This window comes from Salmo salar, chromosome ssa04, assembly GCF_905237065.1.
Source record: "Salmo salar chromosome ssa04, Ssal_v3.1, whole genome shotgun sequence".
Lineage (NCBI taxonomy): Eukaryota > Metazoa > Chordata > Actinopteri > Salmoniformes > Salmonidae > Salmo > Salmo salar.
In genome coordinates, this window is record NC_059445.1 from 36,768,809 (window position 1) to 36,796,260 (window position 27,452).

A 27,452-nucleotide genomic window follows, 5' to 3' on the forward strand; every position below is an offset into this window, starting at 1 on the left:
TACATACAATGGGATCCTTTAATTGAAATAAGTCAGGGGAAACAGACTTACTTTCATTTAGACATTTATGAATGGTTTTCTTAAATGAGAGTAGTAATGTCTTCAAAGGGGTCAGGGAAACAGCAAGGTGGAATACAGAGAAACGTTCCTCTCAGAAATGATTTCAAAATGGCACACAATGGACACAAGGCTCACATGACTAACAGAACATTTTTGAGAACAACCTGGATCTCCTTGTCACGACCAGCAAGCGTCAGCAGTGAGACACCAGGCAACAAGGAGCAGGCGTGATTACATTCAACACACACCTGGTGTTGTGACCAGAACGGCAACCCGTCACTGATCCACTCATCAACACCTGTGTGGCCATTTCTGATAGTACAGCAGGTGTTTATGACAATTGAAAGAAAAAAAATACTTGCTCCAAGCAACAATAAAACATACAAATCTTATAATTTGAGTAAAAGAAGGTCTGCTTAAGTATATAAGGCTGCGTTTACACAGGTCGAACAATTCTGATCTTTTCACTAATTGGTCTTTTGACCAATTAGATCAGCTCTGAAAAAGATCTGTGATTGGTCATAAGATATCAATTGGGCTGCCTGTGTAAACGCAGCCCAAGTGCTAGTCGACCCTTGTAAATCATATGGCTGGTGTGTCTCAGAGCAGAGGTGTTGAGACCAGTCCTTAATTAAAAACAGGGTTTTACAAATGTACATATACACCTTGTACAGTGATTCCCTAAATCCCATTCCTTTTCGCTGTAGCACTTATTGTTCTATTCACAACGATCAGTCAGAAACAAGAACGTAATACTAGTTCATTTCATTGAATTACAGTTAAATGGTAGTACTTTGACCAGCATTTTCTCATATTCCAGAGTAGGTTCTTGAGCACTGTGTCGGAAACATCCGTGTAGTGTGACGTGGCAAATTAATCTACTGATACTCGTCAGGCAAGTTTACGTCAATCAGCTAGCTCGCACACACCAACACGACCGCACTCTGACACACACACACACACACACACACATTCAGTTTTGTATCTCTTTTCTCCAAGCACACAGTCAAACACATTGAGGGAGAAACATCTTAATTGTTACCACCATCACAAATTTGCCTCCCACCCCACCCCCCTCCTTTCCCAGTAGAACCACTTCAACACTATTGGTAACAGCTAGTTCCAGAAAAAGAGCACTTGAATAAATCACAGAAATATGACTCCTTATCAACTGTAACAATCAATCAGAGAGGGGGGGGGTGTTATATATTTCTCATTTTTGAAAACAAGAATCACTTGTTTGAGTTGTTTTTCTTCTACCCAGCTGTGTGAGTTACTGGGTTAGTGTGAGAGGGACAAGGGGAGATAGAAAGAGGGAGTTTCAGAGAAAGAGCGAGAGAAAAAGAAAGAAATGGAGAGATCAGTGCCTCAAATCTGAGGAGCAGTAGTGTCCTATAGCGCCACCTATAGGTTCTAGTCCTCCCTGTGCATGGCTGATGTGCTACTGCTGCTGCTGACGACGTGAGATACTGAGGTCCTGTGCGGTTCACAGGCTGCAATTGTGCATGACCATAGTGTAGGCGAAGTTTGAGAAGACAAGATGGCTGCAAGCCTAGGCACTTAGATCCCCGCTGTAACCAGAGATCCATCAGCCTGTGGTGTCTCAAGACTGCAGTCTTTTTTTATAAGTGTGGACGCGAGTGTGTGAGCTGATGCGGTGTGTGTCTCTCCAGTGTGTGTATGGTGGAGACTGTCACTCTCGTATGCTGGCGGAGTAAGAGAACTGGGGGAAGTGTGCTGGCTGGTTGGGGTCCTCACAGTCCAGATTGTCATCTGGAAAACAGAAAAAACAGTCAGTGTCAGCGCTGTAACAACGTCCCTGCTGGTGGCATATAGTGGCACAAATCAGGTTTCCATCCAACCTTTTAAATGCAAGTAAAGTATATGTCGGATAAACAAAAGTCACGACAGACGTGATGGAAACAGCAAATTTGTCAGTCAACTTTACAAATGTCAAACTAAATACTCTAGACAATATTGATAGGGGGAAGAAAAAAAATATCTATACAGTTCCATAATCGGGATACTATTTTTGACAATATATCGTAAAGACAATATCGCTAGTTGGCTGTACCTGCACCAAAAAGTATTTTTCATTCATAGCTTGTTCTCGATCTTTTTAAATAGGAAGACATTTTGTTGTTTTCAGCACTTATGTACCTGACTGAACAAAAAAAAACTTGTTTTCGCATGTGCGTGAGCTGATGGGTGTGCGCCTGCTCATGTTTTTTTATTCGAGCAATATGTTTGGAACATCGAATCGCAATGCGTATAGAATCATGAGAATCACAATACATATCAGCACCTAAGTATCGTGATGTCCCTTGCAATTACCTGGATCTTTTTGTGTCAGTAAAATGAATTATGCAAGAAATGGCAGTGGAAATGCCTTTCTGCTCAAATATCCATATCAAAACAAACTTGGGAGTCACACAATGATATGGTGCGTGGTCCACCCAGTACGACTCGGGAAAGCATGCCATTTTTTAGGCTACAGATGAAATAAGTTCTGAACTTCACAGGGTGGTGAAAGTGCACAGTGATGAGCTTGATGCTCCTTTTGTTTTTATGTACATTCTAGAATATTCGCATGAACATCTGTCGCCAAGTGGATGAAAACCTAGCTACACACTAATAAAAACACTTGCAAACTCTCATGCACGCATAAACACGCAAACTCACACTTGTCTGGAGGTGTGACTGTGATGGTCTGTGCCGTGAACTCATCGTCAAAGTAGCGGGTGTCGGTCTCTGACGTCACCTGAGGCTTGAAGGGCGGAGTCAGCTGAGGAGGGAGAGAGCAGAGATTGGCTAAAAGGTTCAGAAGTGGACATCACAGTACCAACCTTTCCTATGCCATCTCAGAAGACTTGTAAAACATATTGATATTGGCCGAGTTCGAGAGCATCAAATGTGTGATGCATTGTGGGTTAATTCTGATTGACTGCCATCTACAAATAATAACGATCTATGATGCAACCAGCTCTGTGGCCTTATGGTTAAAGTGTCTGCCTGGAGATTGATAGGTTGAGTCATACCAAAGACTCTGAAAATGGGACCTCATGCCTCTCTGCTTGGCACTAGTTTCAAGTTTTAATGTCACATTCACAAGACATCTGTGGCATTGTGTTGTGTGACAAAACTGCCCATTTTAGAGTGGCCTTTTATTGTCCCCAGCACAAGGTTCACCTGTGTAATTATCACATTGTTTAATCAGCTTATTGATATGCCACACCTGTCAGGTGGATGGATTATCTTGGCAAAGGAGAAATGCTCACTAACAGGGATGTAAAAAAAAAAGTGCAACATTTCAGAGATTTTATTTCAGCTCATAAAACATGGAACCAACACTTTGCATGTTGAGTTCATATTTCTGTTCAGTGTAGGTGGGTGAGGGCAGTGTGGCATGCAATTGAGATGTCGTCTATGTATCTGATTGGGCAGTATGCAAATTAGTGTGGGTCTAGGGTGTCTGGTATGATGGAGTTGATGTGTGCCATAACCAGCCTTTCAAAGCACTTCATGATTACAGATGTGAGTGCTACAGAGTGGTAATCAATGTGGCATGAAGCCTTGGAGTTCTTGGGAACAGGAATGATGGTCATCTTAAAACGTGTGAATTACAGACTCAGTCAAAGAGAATATGCCTGCAATCTGATCTGCGCATGCTCTGAGAACATGCCCTGGAATACCGTCAGGTCCCGCGAGTGTTGACCTGATTAAAGACCTTACTCACATCGGCCTCAGAGAGAGAGATCACCCAGTCGAAGCCCTCACGTACGGTATGGTGTTGTTATTGTCGAAGAGTGCATAAAATGGGTTGAGTTCATCTGGTAGAGGCATCGTTGGGCAGATCACGGCTGGGTCTTCCTTTGTAATCCGTAATGGACTGTAGCCCCTCCCACATGCGACGGGGTCGGAGCCTGTGTATTATAGTTCCACTTTATTCCTATATGGTCCTGTTGCTCGTTTGATGACTCTGGAGGTCTTGTTCTTATTCCTGTCCTCGGCTGTAGCCTCAGGGTTGTCTGCGATGGCCCTGTGTGCAGTAGCCCTGTCCTTTCGTTTAGCTCCAACCTCTGTGTTAACCCAGGGCTTTTGATTAGGGAAGCAGCGAACCTTGACTGTGGGGACAACTTTCGCCGATGCATTTCCTTATGAAGCCGGCGACGGAGGTGGTTAGCTTGTTGATGGTATCGTCAGGGTCTCTGAACATATTCCAATCATCAAGGAAAAGGATTCGGGATCCTCTCTGCTTAGCACTCAGCATTAAGGAAAAGGATTCGCTTTAGTCCCTGCGAAATACTAGCACCCTGTCCAGGGGGTGCACGAGGTGTACTTCTACATCAAGCTGCCTCACGCTACAGAAACAAGTGATAGTCTCCTGCCCTATGGGTCGTTCTAGCTCAGACAAGACTAATTAATTTACTTATTGATGATGCAAGGTCATTTGGGAATCAGTCATTCAGCAGTTGATGTCAAACAAGTGCAACTACAAACAAAATGACCTGGAATGCCACCATTTGACTGATTCAGTAACCCTAATCTATCAGCCTACATTCACTCACCTTCCTATCTACCACATCCTGCCAGTTGATGGAGGTGAAGAACTTGTGAGACATCACATCTTTGGCATCATCTGGTCCTCCCCCTAACCTGTCAATAAACAACAGGATATCAGAGAACTCCGCTTGATTCTCACCAGTATTTTCTACTACATTAGGGGCTGTGTGGGCAGGCCTGCAATCATGAGCGCACACACACACCTTTCGTGAGCAGACACCCAGCCTAACACAAATGGTGTCCTCCCTGAGCAGGCCAGTCAAACAATCACACAGACCCATATCCCAACCCCACCACGACATACCTCTGCTTGGGGTCCTTTTTGAGCAGGCCTGCGAGCAGCGCCTTTCCCTCGGGGGCCAGGTTCCGGGGGAAGCGGATCTCCTCCATGAGGATGAGCTCAAACAGCCGCTCGTGGTCCTGGTTGTAGAAGGGCAGCCGACCGCACATCATCTCGTACATGACCACGCCCAGGCCCCACCAATCCACAGCGCGACCGTAGTCATTGTCCTCCAGCACCTTGACGTGCAGGGAGGTAGGGGGAAAAAAAAAAAAAAGTCTTAGTCACTTTATTGAGGCCTTCAAAATAAAATGTTCCATAGGCAATTGATTGATGACATTAGCATACCTCCCATCTAAATACTCACTGCGTTAAGATTAACTTAAAAAAAAAACACAATGAAGAATCAGTAGATAAGAGAACCAATCTTAAGCAGGATATCTGCAGGTTCCATGAAGTAGAATTTTAAACTTTAAGACCTTTTTAATGCCACTTGGAATACAATTTAATACCAATTTTGAGGTCTGCACACCACACACTTGCTAATATTCCTTTCCAGAAATGAGCCCATGTTAGCAAAAATACGTTTTTAGGACTGGCTCTAAAAAAAGGCTATAGACTACAGGGTTCATATTATCAGGCAGGTGTGTTATTTTAGCAATGAGCATTCTCCTGTAGGCTAAAGGATGTAAACTCAGCAAAAAAAATAAATGTCCTCTCACTGTCAACTGCGATTATTTTCAGCAAACTTAACATGTGTAAATATTTTTATGAACATAAGATTCAACAACAGACAAACTGAACAAGTTCCACAGAAATGTGACTAACAGAAATGGAATAATGTGTCCCTGAACAAAGGGGTGGTCAAAATCAAAAGTAACATTCAGTATCTGGTGTGGCCACCAGCTGCATTAAGTACTGCAGTGCATCTCCTCCTCATGGACTGCACCAGATTTACCCATTCTTGCTGTGAGATGTTACCCCACTCTTCCATCAAGGCACCTGCAAGTTCCCGGACATTTCTGGGGAGAATGGCCCTAGCCCTCACCCTCCAATCCAACAGGTCCCAGACGTGCTCAATGGGATTGAGATCCGGGCTCTTCTCTGGCCACGGCACAACACTGACATTCCTGTCTTGCAGGAAATCAAGCACAGAACGAGCAGTATGGCTGATGGCATTGTCACGCTGGAGGGTCATGTCAGGATGAGCCTGCAGGATGGGTACCACATGAGGGAGGAGGATGTCTTCCCTGTAACGCACAGCGTTGAGATTGCCTGCAATGACAACAATTTCAGTCCGATGATGCTGTGCCATCCCATGACGGACCCTCCACCTCGATCCAGCTCCAGAGTACAGGCCTCAGTGTAACGCTCATTCTTTCGACAATAAACGCGAATCCGACCATCACCCCTGGTGAGACAAAACCATGACTCGTCAGTGAAAAGCACTTTTTGCCAGTCCTGTCTGGTCCAGCGACGGTGGGTTTGTGCCCATAGGTGACGTTGTTGCCGGTGATGTCTGGTGAGGACCTGCCTTACAACAGGCCTACAAGCCCTCAGTCCAGCCTCTCTCAGCCTATTGCGGACAGTCTGAGCACTGATGGAGGGATTGTGCATTTCTGGTGTAACTCAGGCAGTTGTTGCTGCCATCCTGTACCTGTCCCGCAGGTGTGATGTTCGGATGTACCGATCCTATGCAGGTGTTGTTACACGTGGTCTGCCACTGCGAGGACGATCAGCTGTCCGTCCTGTCTCCCTTTAGCGCTGTCTTAAGCATCTCACAGTACGGACATCTGCAGTCCTCATGCCTCCTTGCAGCATGCATAAGGCACATTCCCGCATATGAGCATGGACCCTGGGCATCTTTCTTTTGTTGTTTTTCAGAGTCAGTAGAAAGGCTTCTTTAGTGTCCTAAATTTTCATAACTGTGACCTTAATTGCCTACCGTCTGTAAGCTGTTAGTATCTTAACGACCGTTCCACAGGTGCATGTTCATTAATTGTCTATGGTTCATTGAACAAGCATGGGAAACCGTGTTTAAACCCTTTACAATGAAGATCTTTGAAGTTATTTGGATTTTTTTGAATTATCTTTGAAAGACAGGGTTCTGAAAAAGGGACGTTTGTTTTTTTGCTGAGTTTAGTGGCTAGGCTATAGATGGATGAAGCATGGGTTTGCCCATATGCATTTGTTTAGGATACTCCTACGAGCTAATCATGACAAACTAGCTAGATGACAAACAAAGTGTTCAGAATTGTAGCTTCGATACCAATACCAGCTTTGTATAATTATACTCAATACCATAACTGTGAAAAAATGCCTTAAGTCAAATATACAGCACTGTTACTGTATAAAACACGTGGTCAACTATCTGGAGAGCTAGGTCACTTGGTGTGCAGGATTTTGATCAAGCACTACTCAAACACACCCGAGTCAGCTTAACAAGGTCCTGTTGAGCAGTTGATTTAGATTTGGGCTGGAACAAAAGTCTACACACCCAGTTAGGCTTGGGCGATAAACTGTTTATACTGTATACCGGGGTATTTCGAAATACTGACAGTATGATTTTCAATAATTTGGGGTTGGTGGCACCCCAGCCTCGCCAGGGCTGTGGGGGTGCGTTCTAGGCATAACTATAACAAATCTAAGATGTGTCAAATAAATGATACGCAGCTCAGGGCTCCAACTATGCATTTGGTTTGCCAACTTGTTAGCTAAGTGGCTAGGATGTCAAGATGAAGCTTATTGGTTACAGCAAAGACATTCAATCCCCTCCTGGATCAAGGGGCGGCAGGTAGCCTGGAGGTTAGCGCATTGGGCCAGTAACCGTAAGGTTGCTAGATGAAATCCCAAAGCTAACAAGGAAAAAAATCTGTCCTTCTGCCCCTGAAAAAGGCAGTTAACCCACTGTTCCTAGGCCGTCATTTTAAATAATATTTTGTTCTTAACTGACTTGCCTAGTTAAATAAAAGTTAAATAAATAGACAAATCAAAATCCCAGTTGCCTAAATTGTTTTGTGTGTCAAAAATGTATGTATACACACACACACACACATACATACATACATACATATATATATATACATATATATATATATATATATATATATATATATATATATATATACATATATATATATATATATATATATATATATACATATATATACATATATACATACATAACATTATATATATATATATATATATATATATATATATATATATATATATATATATATATATATATATATATATATATATATATATACATACATACATACATACATATATATACACACACACACACACACACACACACACACACACACACACAGCCTTCGGAAAGTACTCAGACACCTTGAGTTTTTATTTACATTATGTTACGTTACAGCTTTATTCTAAAACTGATTAGAATTTTTTTTTTCATCAATCTATACCTATAATGAAAAAGCAAAAACGGGTTTAGAAATGTTTGCTAATTTATTAAAAATAAAAACTGAAATATTACATTTACATAAGTATTCAGACCCTTTACTCAGCACTGTGTTGAAGCAACTTTTACAACCTTGAGTCTTCTTGGGAATGCCGCTACATGCTTGGCACACCAGTATTTTGGGAGTTTCTCCCATTCTTCTCTGCAGATCCTCTCAAGTTCTGTCAAGTTGGATGGGGAGCATTGCTGCACAGCTATTTTCAGGTCTCTCCAGAGATGTTCAAACCAGGGCTCTGGCTGGACCACTCAAAGACATTCAGAGATTTGTCCCAAAGCCACGCCTGCATTGTCTTGGCTGTATGCTTAGGGTCGATGTCCTGTCGGAAGATTAACCTTCACCCCAGTCTGAGGTCCTGAGCAGGTTTTTAATCAAGGATCTATGTACTTTGTGCCATCCACCTTTCCCTCGATTCTAATTAGTCTCCCAGTCCCTGCCGCTGAAAAACATTCCCACAGCATGATGCTGCCACCACCATGCTTCACCGTAGGGATGGTGCCAGGTTTCCTCCAGATGTGACACTTTGCATTCAGGCCAAAGAGTTCAATCTAGGTTTCATCAGACCAGAGAATCTTATTTCTCATGGTCTGAGTCTTTAGCTGCCTTTTGGCAAACTCCAAGCGGGCTGTCATATGGCTTCCGTCTGGCCTCTCTACCATAAAGGCCTGATTGGTGGAGTGCTGCAGAGATGGTTGTCCTTCTAGAAGGTTCTCCCCACCTCCACAGAGGAACTCTGGAGCTCTGTCAGAGTGACCATCGGGTTCTTGGTCACCTCCCTGACCAAGGCCCTTCTCCCCTGATTGCTCAGTTTGGCCTGGTGGCCAGCTCTAGAAAGAGTCTTGGTGGTTCCAAACTTCATCCATTTAAGAATGGAGTCCACTGTGTTCTTGGGGACCTTCAGTGCTGCATACAGAACATTTTTGGTACCCTTCCCCAGATCTGTGCTTCGACACAATCCTGTCTCAGAACTCTACGGACAATTCCTTCAACCTCATGGCTTGGGTTTTGTTCTGACATGCATGGTCAGCTGTAGGACCTTATATGGACAGGTGTGTGCCTTTCAAATCATGTCCAATCAATTGAATTTACCACAGATGTACTCCAATCAAGTTTTAGAAAACATCTCAAGGATGATCAATGGAAACCAGAAGCTCAATTTTGAGTCTCATAGCGAAGGGTCTGAATACTTATGTAAATAAGGTATGTTATTTATTTTTAAGAATAACAATGTAGCACTAGCTTGGTCACTAGTCATGCCCAGCAACGTGCCCTCACCTCCGGTGCAAGGTACTCTGGGGTGCCACAGAAGGTCTTCATGGTGGCACCGTCTGTGATACCTTCCTTACATAGCCCGAAGTCGGTGATTTTAATATGTCCGTCATTGTCCAGCATTAGATTCTCCAGCTGAGAAAAGACACCAGGATGGATGAGACATTAGAACCGAGTGCCTGGTGATGTCACTATCATCAAAGGTTACAGTTGAGTAAGTTAATCAGTCTGCGCCCTGACAGAACACCTACTTATATGTTGATCTTGATGGCTAGCTAGCAAACAGAATCAGCCATCCAGGTCAACACACTTTCGAGTGTCAATTGATTTTAAAAAGTTGTGCTTCACATGTCATACCAACAATTATGAGAATGGTCAATGGTACTTTTGTAAACGTCTTTAGAATTTACATGATAAGGCATGATTATTATTACAATTTGAAAAAACGAAATCCTTTGATGTATGAAGGGAGCGAAGGGCAGGACAAAATCAACACAGATAGTGCTTACCTTCAGGTCCCTGTATACCACATCACGAGAATGGAGGTACTCCAACGCAGATACAATCTCAGCGCCATAGAAACGGGCCCGGTCTTCCGTGAACACGCGATCCCGAGACAGGTGGAAGAAGAGCTGGAGGGAAAAAGACAGCAAGAGTGTGAAAAGGGGAAACTATTAATTTGAGATGCTTTAATATAAAAAAAATGTTCTTGATTGCTTGAACACTATTTTTGAAACAGCCACTAAACTGTAAGTGTTTGCCAAAACAAAACATCTCTTGCTAAATGCACTAACACCATCAAAACTTAAAATACCTTTCACACTAGCTGTGGTTGCTGACGCATATGTGGTTGAATCAATCAGCATACATGGACACACATTCTTTGTTTATTTCCAGTGGCAGGTCATTGGTAAAAATAGAAGAGTAGAGGGCCTAGAGAGCTTCCCTGCGATACACCAGACTTAACATGTTTGACATTATAGAACATTCCATTAAAAGAAAAACCTCAATTCTATGAGATAGAAAGCTCTGAATCCACAATATGTTAGAGGTTGCTATGAAAGACTGCACTGAAATGTAACAGTACAGCTCCCACAACCTCCTTATCAATTTCTTTCAACCAATCATCAGTCATTTGTGTCAGTGCAGTACATGTTGTGTGCCCTTCTCTAAGCTTGCTGATAGTCTTGTTAATTTGTTTACAGCGAAATAGCATTGTATTTCGTCAAACAACATTTTTCTAAATGTTTGCTAAGAGCTGTCAGCAAGCTGATAGGTCTGCTATTATAACGAGTAAAGGCCGCTTTACCACTCTTGGGTAGTGGAATGACTTCTGCTTCCCTCTAGGCCTGAGGACAAGCACTTTCCTCTATGCTCATATTAAAGATGACAGATAGGAGTGGCTATAGAGTCAGCTACCATCCTCCCTAGCTTTACATCTAAGTTGTCAATGACAATATTTATTTTACAAAACAAACTAACACCCTTAGACCACATGTCACCAAACTATCTGAATCCCATCAGAATGGTATCATTCGTCATCAAATGGTAATTTCACCAGATCAGTGTTTCTTAATCCTGGTCCTGGGGTGCACATTTAGGTTTTTCTCTCTTGTAATGGAGATGTGTCAAATGTTTTGCAAAAAAGTGCTTAGCATTTGCATTTAGCATGAAAACAATGTGAAATTACAAACTTATGTAAAAAAAAAAAAAATCATAAATAAAAAAATGTTTTATTATTTTGGCCATTTGGATACCAGTTTCAATCAGTGTTCAAGGAATTGATAAAACTGTAATGACACATTCATGTTGTTCGTGTGTGTGACATTGGGACACCCACCTCTCCTCCGTTGGCATATTCCATCACAAAACATAATCGGTCATGAGTCTGGAAAGCGTATTTCAGTGTCTGGAAGAGTGGAAAGAGACAATTGATCAATTTCCCATCCCGCAAGCCCTCCTATAAATAAACAGCAAGTGTGGGTGTTCTGTTATGGACCAGCACACGTAATGAGTTGACAGTAACACAGAACACTCACTGTGAGGAAGGGATGCCGGGTGTTCTGTAACACTCTGCTCTCTGTAACCGTGTGCGCAACCTCATCCTGGACACACATTTACACAAATCAGATCAGAGGGCCAGCCTTTCACAGCAACAATAAACCCCAAAACACAGAGTACTTAAGCCCTTAGCTTGTAACGAATTATAAACTGGGTTGTTCGAGCCCTGAATGCTCACTGGCTGAAAGTCGTGGTACATCAGACCGTATACCACGGGTATGCCAAAACATGTATTTTTACTGCTCTAATTACATTGGTAACCAGTTTATAATAGCAATAAGGCACCTAGGGGGTTTGTGGTATATGGCCCATATACCACGGTTAAGGGCTGTGTCCAAGCACTCTGCGTTGTGCATAAGAACAGCCCTTAGCTGTGGTATATTGGCCATATACCACACCCCCTCAGGCCTTATTGCTTAAATATACCACTCACCACCTAAAAATGCCTTATAAAGGACAACTGGACTAAATAGATTAGGCCTAATACCAAAGGTATAAAATTGATGGCCAGTAGTCTTCACCACCGTAAAGTGGTATAGGTTAGGCCTATTTCTTTACCTTAGCGATGATGACCTCCTTGCGCAGGATCTTCATGGCGTAGTACATCCCCGTGGCTTTCTCCTTCACCAGGATAACCTTGCCAAATGTGCCCTTCCCCAGCAGCTTCAGGTAGTCAAAGTCGCTCATCGTCTGACAACACAGACACAGGGTTGAAAATTCAACCATCTTATGTAACCCAGCCCAGCCAAACACATTGATGATGAAGTATGATACTTTACAACAGATCATTCACACCATAGACAAAATTGCCATGGGGGATGGGGGGGCATGTCCCCACCCAATACTCAGAACAGGTCGATTCATCCCCCCCAATCATTTCATTTAAAATTATAATTGGTTGGGGGCCCCATGGAGGTCGGGGACTGCCCAGCTAGCATATGAACACAAACTATACTAAATATGTTCACAGGTCACCTAATAATTAATTATTGTTTTGCATTGATGGTCTACAGTAGCCTCAACAGCACTCTGTAGTGTAGAACCATGGTGTAGCCGGAGGACAGCTAGTTTCCATCCTCCTCAGGGTACATTTGCTTTCATTCTAAAACCTAGGAGGCTGTTAGGTTCTAAATAAACAGAGTAAAAACTAAACAGACAACTATAAAAAGTTCAAACCAAGTTTATTCACCCAATGGGTCAGACAGCTGAACAGACAAAGACATGTTCCCACCAGCACAAGTGTATATATATACACCACACTATAGGTAAAGTCTCCTCCTCTTCGCTAAACATTGCTAGGCATGAAAATAAGTGATGTGTGTAATAAACGGTTCCTTCTCCCTTAATGTGACCTGACCTCCGCACCCATTCCTCACTAATCCACAGCTCTCCACCCTTATCCGTGACCGCAACCATGTGATGGCCTTTCCCTTACTCAGTAACATTCCAAGCCCCTGGCTCATATCCAAATTTAATTGACTCCAAAATACATTCCTCCTACAGATAACCATTAACTTCTGTGGTAGAAACCAGACTGTGGGCCTTCTCCTTTCCATAGGATACCTGATGTCTAACAATAACATGTTCAGACGGAACGTAAACGTTCTGCATTCCCCTCTCTCCCTCCACAACATGAACAAGGATATTTCAAGTTTAGAAGTCTATAAGAGCTCTTGCAGCATGAACTGACATGTCCACCCAATAAAATAAAAAATCTGTGAATGGATCTAGTACTAAAAGCAGAAGCTACCGCTTGCTAGCTAGCACTGCCGTTCATAAAATGTGGTGAGTAGTTAACACAAAAGGAGAGATGTTTTTGTCACTTTGACTTAGCTAGCGAATGCAGTTAGCTATTTTAGCCTACTCAAACACCAGGATCAAACAGAGGCATGCTATGTTAGCTAGCTGGCTATCCAACACTGGAACTCTTCCAAGTCAAGGTAAGCTTTTGGTTTTATTAATTTATTGCCACCGGGGCCTGCCGATGTAACTGCTAAACTGCTTGATGACTGTACTGTATGATTGTAGCAGGTTTACTAACGCGTTAGTTCTAGTAGCTATGTTGACTAACTTTGACGTAAGCTAATATAATATGGATAATAAATGGCACCGAAGGAGATGGCTGCTGTTTTACGATCCCGTAACCAATTGGGCATGTTTTTTTTGCGTTATTTGTAACTTATTTTGAACATAATGTTTTTGCCACCGTGTCTTATGACCGAAAAGAGCTTCTTGATATCAGGGCAGCGATTACTCACCTCGTACTGGAGGAATTCTTCAACGAGTCGGACGGGAAGGATTTACTTCGGACGCCCGACAGGGCCCTCACCTCCGTCATTCGAAGGAGGAAAAGACATATCGTGGACGACTGTCCGGGTGCCTTGTAAGGATCCGTCGCAGAGAGGGTAATCTACCTTTACCGTCGGTCCTATTAGCCAACATACAATCAATCGATAATAAAATAGACAAACTACGAGCACGTATATCCTACCAACGGGACATTAAAAACTGTAATATCTTATGTTTCACAGAGTCGCGGCTGAACGACATGATTAACATACAGCTGGCAGGTTAAGCTTTTCGGCAGGATAGTACAGCGTCTTCTACGGCGGCCTATGTATATTTGTAAACAAAAGCTGGTGCATGAAATCTAAGGAAGTCTCAAGGTTTTGCTCACCTGAGGTAGAGTATCTCATGATAAACCGTAGACCACGCAATTTACCAAGAGAGTTTACACCTATATTTTTCATACCCGTCTATATACCACTGCAAACAGATGCTGGCACTAAGACCGCACTCAATGAGCTGTATACTGCCATAAGCAGACAGGAAAATGCTCATCCAGAGGCGGCGCTCCTAGTGGTCATGGACTTTAATTCAGGGAAACTTTCGTTCTACCTAATCTCTACCAGCATGTTAAATGTGCAACCACAAGGAGAAAAAAAAAAACTCTAGACCTCCTTTAATCCACACACATAGAGAGACGCGTACAAACTACAAAGCTCTTCCTCGCCCTCCACTTGGCAAATCTGACCATAATTCTATCCTCCTGATTCCTGTTTATAAGCAAAAACTGAAGCAGGAAGCACCAGTAACTCGGTCAATAAGAAAGTGGTCAGATGTAGCAGATACTAAGCTACAGGACTGTTTCGCTAGCACAGACTGGAAAATGTTCTGAGATTCTTCCGATGGCATTGAGGAGCAAACCCCATCAGTCACTGGCTTCATCAATAAGTGCATCGATGACGTCGTCCCCACAGTGACCGTACGTACATACCCCAACCAGAAGCCATAGATTACAGGCAACATCGACACTGAGCTAAAGGGTAGAGCTGTCGCTTTCAAGGAGCGCGACTTTAACCCGGAAGCTTATAAGAAATCACGCTATGCCCTCCGACGAACCATCAAACACGCAAAGCATCAATACAGGACTAAGATTGAATTGTACTACACCGGCTCCGATACTCGTTGGATGAGGCAGGGCTTGCAAACTATTACAGACTACAAAGGGAAGCACAGCCGCAAGCTGCCCAGTGACACAAACCGACCAGACAAGCTAAATGACTTCTATGCTCGCTTCGAAGCAAGTAACACAAACATGCATGACAGCACCAGCTTTTCCGGACGGCTGTGTGATCACGCTCTCCGTAGCCGATGTGACACAGGTCAATATTCACAAGGCCGCAGGGCCAGACGGATTACCAGGATGTGTTCTCCGAGCATGTCTTCACTGACATTTTCAACCAGTCCCTGATTGAGTCTGTAATACCAACATGTTTCAAGCAAACCACCAAAGTCCCTGTGCCGAAGAACACTAAGGTAACCTGACAAAATGACTACTGACCTGTAGCACTCACGTCTGTAGCCATGAAGTGCTTTGAAAGGCTGGTCATGGCTCACATCAACACCATCATCCCAGAAACCCTAGACCCTCTCAAGTTTGCATACTGCCCCAAACGATCCACAGATGATGCAATCTCTATTGCACTCCACACTGCCCTTTCCAACCTGGACAAAAGGAACACCTACAGTTGATCGGAAGTTTACATACACTTAGGTTGGAGTCATTAAAACTCGTTTTTCAACCACTCCACAAATTTCTTGTTAACAAACTATAGTTCTGGCAAGTAGGTTAGGACATCTGTGTGCATGACAAGTAATTTTTCCAACAATTGTTTACAGACAGATTAATTCACTGTATCACAATTCCAGTGGGTGAGAAGTGTACATACACTAAGTTGACTGTGCCTTTAAACAGCTTGGAAAATTCCAGAAAATTATGTAATGGCTTTAGAAGCTTCTAATAGGCTAATTGACATCATTTGAGTCAATTGGAGGTGTACCTGTGGATGTATTTCAAGGTCCTACCTTCAAACTCAGTGCCTCTTTGCTTGACATCATGGGAAAATCTAAAGAAATCAGCCAAGACAACCGAATTTTTTTTTTTTAGACCTCCACAAGTCCAGATCATCCATGGGAGCAATTTTCAAACACCTGAAGGTACCATGCTCATCTGTACAAACAATAGTACGCAAGCATAAACACCATGGGACCACAAAGCCGTCTCACCGCTCAGGAAGGAGACGCGTTCTGTCTCCTAGAGATGAACGTACTTTGGTGAGAAAAGTGCAAATCAATCCCAGAACAGCAGCAAAGGACCTTGTAAAGATGCTGGAGGAAACGGTACAAAAGTATCTATATCCACAATAAAACAAGTCCTATATCGAGATAACCTGAAAGGCCACTCAGCAAGGAAGAATTTACTGCTCCAAAACCGTCATAAAAAAGCCAGACTACGGTTTGCAACTGCACATGGGAACAACGATCGTTCTTTTTGGAGAAATGTCCTCTGGTCTGATGAAACAAAAATAGAACTGTTTGGCCATAATGACCATCGTTATGTTTGCAGGAAAAAGGGGGACGCTTGCCAGCCGAAGAACACCATCCCAACCATGAAGCATGGGGGTGGCAGCATCATATGGGGGTGCTTTGCTGCAAGAGGAACTGGTGCACTTCACAAAATAGATGGCATCATGAGGGAGGAAAATTACGTGGATATATTGAAGCAACATCTCAAGACATCAGTCAGGAAGTTAAAGCTTGGTCGGAAATGGGTCATGACCCCAAGCATACTTCCAAAGTTGCGGCAAAATGGCTTAAGGACATCAAAGTCAAGGTATTGGAGTGGCCATCACAAAGCCCTGACCTCAATCCCATAGAACATTTGTGGGCATAACTGAAAAAGCGTGTGCGAGCAAGGAGGCCTACAAACTTGACTCAGTTACACCAGCTCTGTCAGGAGGAATGGACCAAAATTCACCCAACTTATTGTGGGAAGATTGTGGAAGGCTACCCGAAACATTTCACCCATTACATTACATTTAAGTCATTTAGCAGACGCTCTTATCCAGAGCGACTTACAAATTGGTGCATTCACCTTATGATATCTAGTGGAATAACCACTTTACAATAGTGCATCTAAATCTTTTAAGGGGGGGGGTTAGAAGGATTACTTTATCCTATCCTAGGTATTCCTTAAAGAGGTGGGGTTTCAGGTGTCTCCGGAAGGTGGTGATTGACTCCGCTGTCCTGGCGTCGTGAGGGAGCTTGTTCCACCATTGGGGTGCCAGAGCAGCGAACAGTTTTGACTGGGCTGAGCGGGAACTGTGCTTCCTCAGAGGTAGGGGGGCCAGCAGGCCAGAGGTGGATGAACGCAGTGCCCTTGTTTGGGTGTAGGGCCTGATCAGAGCCTGAAGGTATGGAGGTGCCGTTCCCTTCACAGCTCCGTAGGCAATCACCATGGTCTTGTAGCGGATGCGAGCTTCAACTGGAAGCCAGTGGAGAGAGCGGAGGAGCGGGGTGACGTGAGAGAACTTGGGAAGGTTGAACACCAGACGGGCTGCGGCGTTCTGGATGAGTTCACCCAAGTTAAACAATTGAAAGGCAATGCTAACAAATACTAATTGAGTGTATGTAAACTTCTGACCCACTGGGAATGTGATGAAGGAAATAAAAGCTGAAATAAATAATTCCAGCTACTATTATTCTGATATTTCACATTCTTAAAATAAAGTGGTGATCCTAACTGACCTAAGACAGGGAATTTTAACTAAGATTAAATGTCAGGAATTGTGAAAAACTGAGTTTAAATGTATTTGGCTAAGGTGTGTGTAAACTTCAACTGTATGTGAGAATGCATTGACTACAGCTAAGCGTTCAACACCATAGTTCCCACAAAGCTCATCAATAAGCTAAGGACCCTGGGACTAAACACCTCCTTCTGCAACTGGATCCTGGATGTCCTCACGGGCCGCCCCCAGGTGGTAAGGGTAGTTAACAACACATCCGCCACGCTGATCCTCAACACGGGGGGCCCATCAGGGGTGCTCGGCCTCCGACCGCAAGCCACTACAGAGGGTAGCACGTACGGCCCAGTACATCACTGGGGTCAAGCTTCCTGCCATCCAGGACCTCTATACCATGTGGTGTCAGAGGAAGGCCCTAAAAATTGTCAAACACTCCAGCCACCCTAGTCATAGACTGTTCTCTCTGCTACCGCACAGCAAGCGGTACCAGAGCGCCAAGTCTAACAGCTTCTACCCCCAAGCCATTAGACTCCTGAACAGCTAATCAAAGGGCCTCTTATGCCGCTGCTCTCTGTTTATAATCTATGCATAGTCACTATCTCTACCTACATGTACATATTACCTCAATTACCCCGACTAACCGGTGCCCCCGCACATTGACTCTGTACCGGTACCCCCTGTATATAGCCTTGTTTGTTATTTTACTGCTGCTGTTTAAATTATTTGTTACTTTTATTTTCTACTTACTTTTATTTTCTATTTATCTATTTTTTACTTAACACTTATTTTCTTAACTTCTTAAAGCATTGTTGGTTAAGGGCTTGTAAGTATTTCAGTGTAAGAGCTACACCTGTTGTATTCGGCGCATGTGACAAATAAAATGTAAAATGATATGGTGAAAACGATGTAGGCTGTGTGTAGCAGTTATGATATGAAGGTTTGGCTTGGAAAAGGTGAGAGGAGGAGAGTGCGTAGATGCAAGAAGGAATTCTACAACCAAAATGATCCTGCGGTTTATATGTAGCTGCTATGAAAGTGAACTGTTTGTGTGTGATCAGGGGTGTATTCATTCCACAGATTTTATTAAAAAACGTTTCGTAAACAGAAGCAAATGGAACTGAACAGAGATAAACATACCTAAATTTGTCCAATAGAATCTCTCGTTTGCAACTGTTGGACTAATGATTACACCCTAGATCAGCTAGATGCAGGCAAGAGTGTGCAAGGCGGTATTGAATGTGTTACTGTCTCACTCAACCTGTGCCCCTACGTTGTAAATGTTCATTCATAAGCTAGGTTGTTGCAACCTCATATGTATATGGAAAATTCTAGTATCATGTAGTAGCCTAAACCTATCGATGTTACATTTAGCTGGGTGAATGGAATATGAATGACAGTCATTTAATATGCTGTAATAGAAATAAGGCCATGCTCATAAAAAATGTATCATCCTCCCTGATCTTAAAAATGTCACCGACAGCCACTGGATAGGAACAAACCAGGATTTAGCACCCAACCATATTGGAAGAATAATCTGAGTGAACATGTCTATCATGTCATAGAAACACACTCACCACTTTGGAGCGGGTCTTGGACATGGCCACCTCCATCTCCTCCATGCTGCTGTTGTCGCTGGGAGAGCCAAACAGGTCCATGGGCTCTTCCTCCTCTCGCACCTTCAACCCATTGGCCACCGCCTGGATGGCACGCATCCACTCCTCTCTGACACACACACAGCCAAATAATGTGCAATTACTACACCGTAGTGAGCTTGTAGAATTCCTCCGAACCACTTTTGCTGATGACTTACACAGAAATATATCCATCCCTCCCTCCACCTCTATGTAGACTGTTACCCCTCCTCCCCGCTCTCTTATCTACCCCTACCATTGGCCCATTCTCACACCTCATAGTTGCCTCTATCCCTTCCTTACCTCTCTGCATTGCTTTCTACATGGAAGGTCCTCTCGATGACCGTTGTCCACTGCAGGCAGCGGATAACGAATGTGTTAGGCTTGGGCCGCTCTGTCTTCATCAGCTGGCATTCTGGGACAAATGGGGGGATTACGGCATTACAAATGTTTTAATGCCGCAATCCTGTGTTTTTACCTCATTTAATTTGTGAAGTGTGTGAAGACCCCCAAAGCAACATCTAGCCTTGAAAACACAAACATTTCATTTAAATGTTATGTACAGAAGTGGCTCTAAACACCCAGCAAAATAACAAACACTGCCAGAGACAAGAGCACGGGACATCAACAATAAAAGTTCCCCCTTTGAAGGACCCTCACCTCCCACTGAGAAGTTGTTGAGCGGGGGCAAGCTCTGGACGGACAGCTCAGGCTTCTCTTTGTAGCCGATGAAGGAGCCATCACTCTTTAGGATGAAGTAGCGCGGCCTCCAAGTCTTAATGTACTCACCTGCACAGAGAGACAAGTGGGCTTGAGTACACACCCCCTGAATACTCTCATATAACCTAGTCTGAGGTCAGCCACAATGTACATTCAGTGGCAACTACATACAGCGTGGATTGGTTGTCTCTCTGCCTGGCTTTGTCAGAAATTGTGTTTTGAAAGTGATTATATTAGCTATGAAAAATAAGAAATTGCGAGTCCTCACCTCTCTTGTGGAGCCATCCTTCTCGGACTACGCTGACCTCATTCATAGTCAAGGGTGGGATGGTCGTGGAAGGGGGTAGGGGAGGGGAACGGGTGGGGTTAAGGGAGGGGGGCCTGAGTGACTTGGACTGTCAGGAGGGTGTCAGTGTTTACAATAACCCAGCACCTAGACAAACAAACCACAACATGAGGAATATTAATGACTGCTAGCCTACATGAGTTTGCAAGACATAGGCTAGCCTACACAGACTATGAAGAGATGAGCAGAGATCAACAGCATTTTGTATCCAATATGATTTTCCAGACAAAAATACTACTGGCACCAAACCTTTCTGGATGAATGACAAAAAACTACAACTTTTATCTAGCAGAGCTTATATTTGACGCTGGGGCAAGACTTTATTGGTGCTGCAAGAACAGATAGATCAAAGAAATGTGCCAGAGGGTACCAGTAAGCACACAAGCATGGCTGGGAGAAAGTGTTGCAATGGGTGTACAGAGAGCATTCGAGGTCGAATTGGTCAGCTAGCTAGGCTAGCAGACACTGTCAAATCAGTGGTTTAACCTATAGCTAAAAAAACTGTACGACACTAATAAAGATGGCAAATTAGTTAGCTAGGCTACATCAAGTTTCAGGCTGACTTGAGATGCTGAGTGTCAAGACATGCTGAAAAAGGTCAAGCTGAAACTTGATGTAACTAACGTTAACGTGCTACAGCTAAACAGTTAACGTTAGCTAGCTAACTGTAGCGCAATGGCTCCAATCAATAACTACTCAGTTTTGTTGGCAATCAATGGATGGTTGATCTGTAGCATGCTAAATTTAAATAGTAAATTGAAAGGGAATGGCATAAAATGTCTAAATGTTGTCTTGACACTTATATCTGTAACGTTAGATCGGCTATTCCTGTTTTTGGTAACCAGCACACACGACACTAGCTATGAACTCTCTCATAGTAGCTAGTTAGCGTTAGCTGACAAGCCCAACTTCAACTATGTTTGGACAAGGACTGACAACACCTGTCACTTTCCCACCCGCAACCGAAACTAAAACGTAACGTACAAATTGACCTTCTTGACAACAACTTGGCGACTTAGCTACTCTTGAGCCAATATTGAAGAAACAAACATTAAAAAACTCTAAGTTAACTGTTACTGTAACCTTTTACGTTAGCTAGCTATAGCAGCTAACTTCCATTAATACTCCCCACCATGGGCTGGTTTTAGGGGGGAAATGTAGACACCGATGAACCCTGTCAACTCTGCAACGTTACAACAAGGCGATCTCAGTTAACGTAGCGTTGCCCTTTTTTCTCTGCAGTGTAGTTAGCTACCGCGTAACGTTACCTGAGTTTCGACTGTTTTCTGCGGTGGCGTGTTTGAGTCAGGGTGCACTAGTCTTCTAGTATGTACGCAGCAAAGCAGTAGTAAGCTATTTGCTCTTTCAATTAAAATGACCTGTAAAACGTATAAATGCGTATTTTTAAGCTGTTTTCTCTCCACGTTGTTCTTGTTTAAATCAGTTTGTTTTACAGGCTCAATCCAGTAATTTACAGGACATCCGAGAAGGAATACCCCCCCCAAAAAAAGCGTACAACAGGAAATGACGCAGTTGAGGTACGTATTTACGGACGTCAGCCTGTGAAAGAAGGCATATCAAACATTGTTTTAACCAACCCAAGATATACCAGAGCCTTTCATTTCCAATGGGAAGAAATTAATCAGAACAAGCAAGGAGGTAAAAAGAAGAAGCAAGGATGTGGTCAGAGCGAAGCACGAGAGAGCGAGATCCTATTGGCGCATTCTAGCATTATTTGCATATTACCACCTACTCTGTGAAGTGCGCTTGTGCAATAACTATATTCGCCCTTGCACTCCTTCTAAACAACGGCATTTTTGTAAAAAGTTGCAAAGGGTAAAGTTTACAAAGCGTAGTCCACTCTGTTTGTTACAGATTTTAGTTTCGGAAACAGAAAACTCTATTGAGATCTCATATTTAAATCGAGGAGAAAATGTGCAGTTGGCCAAAATTAATCCTACACCGTCTTCTTCCACTGCAAGCTTCCTCTCTTCACCAAATTTGGTAGTGAGTGGAAACGCAAAACGGATGCTTCACATTTATATATCCGGCGAAATATCTGGCCATTGTTATCGCTGTGGACATATTCTTCTTTAAATTTGTATTAGCGGATCACAACCAACTGAAAGGTGGATTCATCGTACCTACTGGACTGGAGTGTTTATCTATTTCTCTTCTCTTGCCCTGTGTTTCCGCCTACTGTTCTGGAGTGTGAATTCATTACACTTTGTGACACAAAAAGGGAAGTGACAAAAGATAGGGAAGAGGGAAGAAAATTGCCATACCAACGGACCCTACACCCATTAAAACCTCACCATTATTCCACTACTTGTCCCTATCTGATTCTACACTAGGCTGGCAGCCTGGGAGGACGGGACACTATTGTCCAACACATCTTGTAACTCTTCTGCAGTAAAATCTCGTACACACAAGTACTTCTCTGCAGCTGCCACCACAACATCTATTTACTGTGATTTATGTTCCTTTTATGCTGTACAGTTGATAACCATGGCTACCTTACTGAAGCACATGTTATTGCGATCACTCTATTGGCCTCGGCCTAGTCACAGGGAGCCTTTTAGGATCCCTCGCCCTGAACCCATCTTCCTCTACTACTCTCTTCACTGCCTCAGCATACGATACCTTCTGAACTACTGGCAACCTCAACCTGCCTTTCTCTCACCAGACACTTCTGATCTCCAGCACCATGGGTATCCCTACAATGACTGGAACGAATTGCAAAAATCACTGAAGCTGGAGTCTTTTATCTCCCTCTCTAACTTTAAGCATCAGCTATCAGAGCAGCTGTACCTGTACACAGCCAATCTGTAAATAGCACACCCATCCTCCTCATCCCCATATTATTACTTACCCTCTTGCTCTTTTGCACCCCAGTATCTCTACTTGCACATCATCATCTGCCCATCTATCACTCCAGTGTTAATGCTAAATTGTAATTATTTCACCTCTATGGCCTATTTATTGCCTTACCTCAATCTACTCTTCTACATTTGCAAACACTGTACATAGATGTTTCTAATGTGTTATCAAATCAAACTTGTATTGGTCACATACACATGGTTATCAGATGTTAATGCGAGTGTAGCGAAATGCTTGTGCTTCTAGTTCCGACCGTGCAGTAATATCTAACAAGTAATCTAACAATTTCACAGAAACTACCTTATACACACAAGTGTAAAGGAATTAATAAGAATATGTACATATGGATGAGCGATGGCCGTAGGCAAGATGCAGTAGACTCCTTGCTGTCCCCAGTCCACCTGGCCGTGCTGCTGCTCCAGTTTGAACTGTTCTGCCTGCGGCTATGGAACCCTGACCTGTTCACCGGACGTGCTACCTGTCCCAGACCTGCTGTTTTCAACTCTCTAGAGACAGCAGGAGCGGTAGAGATATTCTGAATGATCGGCTATGAAAAGGCAGCTGACATTTACTCCTGAGGTGCTGACCTGTTGCACCCTCGACAACCACTGTGATTATTTTTATTTGACCCTGCTGGTCATCTATGAACATTTGAACATCTTGGCCATGTTCTGTTATAATCTCCACAGCCAGAAGAGGACTGGCAACCCCTCATAGCCTGGTTCCTCTCTTGGTTTCTTCCAAGGTTCTGGCCTTTCTAGGGAGTTTTTCCTAGCCACCGTGCTTCTACACCTGCACTGCTTGCTGTTTGGGGTTTTAGGCTGGGGGTCTGTACAGCACTTTGAGATATCAGATGATGTAAGAAGGGCTTTATAATTTTTGTTTGATTTGATTTAGATGGTATAGAGTACAGTATATACATATGAGATTAGTAATGTAGGGTATGTAAACATTATATAAAGTGGCATTGTTTAAAGTGACTAGTGATACATCCAATTTTTAATTATTAAAGTGGCCAGAGATTTGAGTCAGTATGTTGTGCAGCAGCACCTCAATGTTAGTGATGGCTGTTTAACAGTCTGATGGCCTTGAGATGGAAGCTGTTTTTCAGTCTCTCGGTCCCAGCTTTGATGCACCTGTACTGACCTCGCCTTCTAGATGATAACAGGGTGAACAGGCAGTGGCTCGGGTGGCTGAGGTCCTTGATGATCTTCTTGGCCTTCCTGTGACACCTGGTGCTTTACATGTCCTGGAGGGCTGGCAATGTGCCCCCGGTGATGTGTTGGTCTGAACACAACACCCTCTGGAGAGCCCTGCGGTTGCGGGCATTGCATTTGCCATACCAGTCGGTGATACAGCTCGACAGAATGCATTTCATGGTGCATCTGTAGAAATTTGTGAGGGTCTTAGGTGCAAATCTGAATTTCTTCAGCCCCCTGAGATTGAAGAGGCGCTGTTGCACGTTCTTCACCATGCTGTCAGTGTGGAGGGACCGTTTCAGGTCCTCAGTGATGTGCACGCTGAGGAACATGAAGCTTTTGACCCTCTCCGCTGCGGCTCCGTCGATGTGGATGGGGGCGTGCTCTCTCCTGTATCCATGATCAGCTCCTTTGTTTTGTTGACGTTGAGGGAGAGGTTATTTTCCTGGCACCACTCCACCAGGGCCCTCACCTCTGCCCCGTAGGCTGTCTTGTCATTGCTGGTAATCAGGTCTAAGAAAACTTAATGATTGAGTTGGAAATGTGCATGGCCACGCAGTGGGTGAACAGGGAGTACAGGAGGGGATTGAGCATGCACCCCTGTGGGCCCCCCATGTTGAGGATCAACGAGGCAGAGATGTAGTTGCCTACCTGCACCACCTGGGGTCGGCCCATCGGGAAGTCTAGGATCTAGTTGCACAGGGCCCTGAGCTTAGTGATGAGCTTGAAGGGCACTAAGGTGTTGAAGGCTGAGCTATAGTCAATAAAAAGCGTTGTAGTGGGTCTAGGGTGTCGGGTAAGGTGGAGGTGATATGATCCTTAACTAGTGTCTTCCTTAGCTAGTACTTCATGATGACAGAAGTGAGTGGTACGGGGTGATAGTCATTTAGTTCAGTTACCTCCGCTTTCTTTGTTACATGAACAATGGTGGACATCTTGAAGCAAGTGGGGCCAAAAGACTGGGATAGGGAGAGATTGAATATGTCTGTAAACACTCCTGCTAGCTGGTCTTCACATGCTCTGAGGGCACGGCTTGGGATGCCTTCTGGGCCGGAAGCCTTGTGAGGGTTAACACGCTTTTAATGTCTTACTCACGTTGGCTACAGATAATGAGAGCACACAGTCCTTGTGAGTGGCGGGGGCCTCAAAATGGGTGAAGAAGGTGTTTAGCTTGTCCGGGAGCGAGGCGTCGATGTCTGCGACATGGCTGGCTTTCCCTTTAGAATCCTTGATTGTCTGGAGTCCCTGCCACATACGTCTCGTGTCGGAGCCGTTTAATTGCGACTCGACTTTGTCCCTGTACTGTCATTTTGACTCTTTGATTGTCTTACGGTGGTCATAACTGGTCTGTTTGTACACGTCCATGTTCCCAGTCACCTTGCCTTGGTTAAATGCGGTGGTTTGCACGTTCAGATTTGAGTGAATTCTGCTATCTATCCACGGTTTTTGATTTGGATAAGTTCTAATCGTCACAGGGGAATATTTCCCAGTCCGCGTGATCAAAACAATCTTGAAGCATAGATTCCGATTAGTCAGAGCAACGTTGAACAGTCATTGGCTAGAATGGTCCCACCTGATATCGCCTCCTCCCAACTGGCTTCCATCTTCAGGACATAGACAATCTGGTCAATATAATGGATAATCTGTGCTAGATGGGATACGGCTTTTGTCAGATTTGTACGGGTGTATGGGTTAGCTGACAACATCATTGAAACGATGTGCACGCTTCAAAGGGGAAGAAGGCCGTGTGCTGTTATGGTTCTGGGGACCAGATAGCTAGCAACAATGACAAGAAACTGCCATGTGGTGAATCATAAGTGTCTCATTTCAGCTCGTTAGATCTTGTTCTTGATACCATGTCTTATTTTGAGGTGTTTTGATTGATGTCACGTGTATGATAATATGGCCAAAAATTTGCTAGATTGCTAACCAACAACTATCAAATTGAATACAACAGGTGTAGACCTTACCGTGAAATGCTTACTTACAATTCCAATGTATTTGAGAGATGTATTTGAGAGAAAAGTGCTCATTGTGCAATTTTATTCATGTTTTTAACATTGTAGATTAAATATAGTTAACATGTTATCAACAATCTAAGCCAACCCTGTCTGTTTTGCCAATAGTTGTGCACACGTTAGTTTTGTTACTAAACAACCAAACCTTCTTCTTCAGCTTCTTCTTCTTCTTCTTTGAGATTGGCGGATCGCATCCAGCTTTTAAGGTGCATAAACCGCCACCTACTGTACTGGAGTGTGAGGCCAGTCACGGCCTACGTACATTAAATTCTCTTCATTTGTCCTGTTCCTCTAAGAAAGTGAAATAGAGCCCTAGACACCACTTTCCTTCCCTTTCCTCCCCCCACTACACCACCCAAACTCCAACCCCGGCCAGCCTCTCTAACCCTTTCACACAATCTCTCGCTATCTACCTCAGTATTCACAAAATATCAACACATGCTCTACTGTTTCCTCAACTGAACACTCATCACACAAACCTGTTTCATGTCTCCCTATCATCCACAACGTGGCATTCAAACTTGTTTGCCCAAACTGTAGTCTACTCCACACAACTTCCTCTCTCCTACATCCCATACTACCCACCTCTTCCTTTACTGACCGGTGCACGCGATCAAATGACCTCTCCTTACTACTAGCATTCAACTCCCTTTGCCAAAGATCGAGCCCTTTGGCCCGGATCAAGGACTTGACTTCCCTACTGTCCATCGGGACCTGAATATCTACCCCATCTGTCCTCACTGCACTGTTAGCCACTACATCAGCCTTCTCATTACTTTCCACACCCACATGGGCGGGAACCCAACTCCCATCCTCTCCAATCCCATTAACAGCTCAGTCATCTC

At 43.7% G+C, this 27,452-nt stretch overlaps 1 protein-coding gene and 1 long non-coding RNA gene across 2 annotated transcripts in view; one reads left to right on the forward strand and one right to left on the reverse strand.

Annotated features, from left to right (window-relative positions):
* Nucleotides 1-22,133, reverse strand: LOC106602915 (RAC-beta serine/threonine-protein kinase). The gene is made up of 14 exons (XM_014195909.2): nt 21,779-22,133; nt 20,433-20,597; nt 20,105-20,233; nt 19,748-19,859; nt 19,388-19,535; nt 12,286-12,417; nt 11,706-11,771; nt 11,507-11,575; nt 10,176-10,298; nt 9,673-9,801; nt 4,928-5,142; nt 4,629-4,716; nt 2,743-2,845; nt 1-1,833 (listed from the first exon to the last, which is right to left on the reverse strand). The coding sequence occupies exons 2-14, from the start codon at nt 20,476-20,478 to the stop codon at nt 1,754-1,756; spliced, it is 1,440 nt and encodes a 479-aa protein (XP_014051384.1). The 5' UTR covers nt 20,479-20,597; nt 21,779-22,133; the 3' UTR covers nt 1-1,753.
* Nucleotides 21,968-27,452, forward strand: part of LOC123742448 (uncharacterized) — a 17,158-nt gene continuing 11,673 nt past the window's right edge. The window contains exon 1 of the long non-coding RNA XR_006769609.1: nt 21,968-22,048. This is a non-coding gene — a long non-coding RNA (uncharacterized lncRNA). The remainder of the gene's footprint in view (nt 22,049-27,452) is intronic.

Bases quoted from the DNA above. Each gene is read 5' to 3' on its own strand.
- LOC106602915 (XM_014195909.2), bottom strand. From the start codon at position 20,478: ATGAATGAGGTCAGCGTAGTCCGAGAAGGATGGCTCCACAAGAGAG. The intron at 20,234-20,432 runs GTGAGGACTCGC...CTCTCTGTGCAG, and splicing joins AGGATGGCTCCACAAGAGAG to GTGAGTACATTAAGACTTGG. The intron at 9,802-10,175 runs GTAAGCACTATC...GTCTTTTCTCAG, and splicing joins TGGTATACAGGGACCTGAAG to CTGGAGAATCTAATGCTGGA.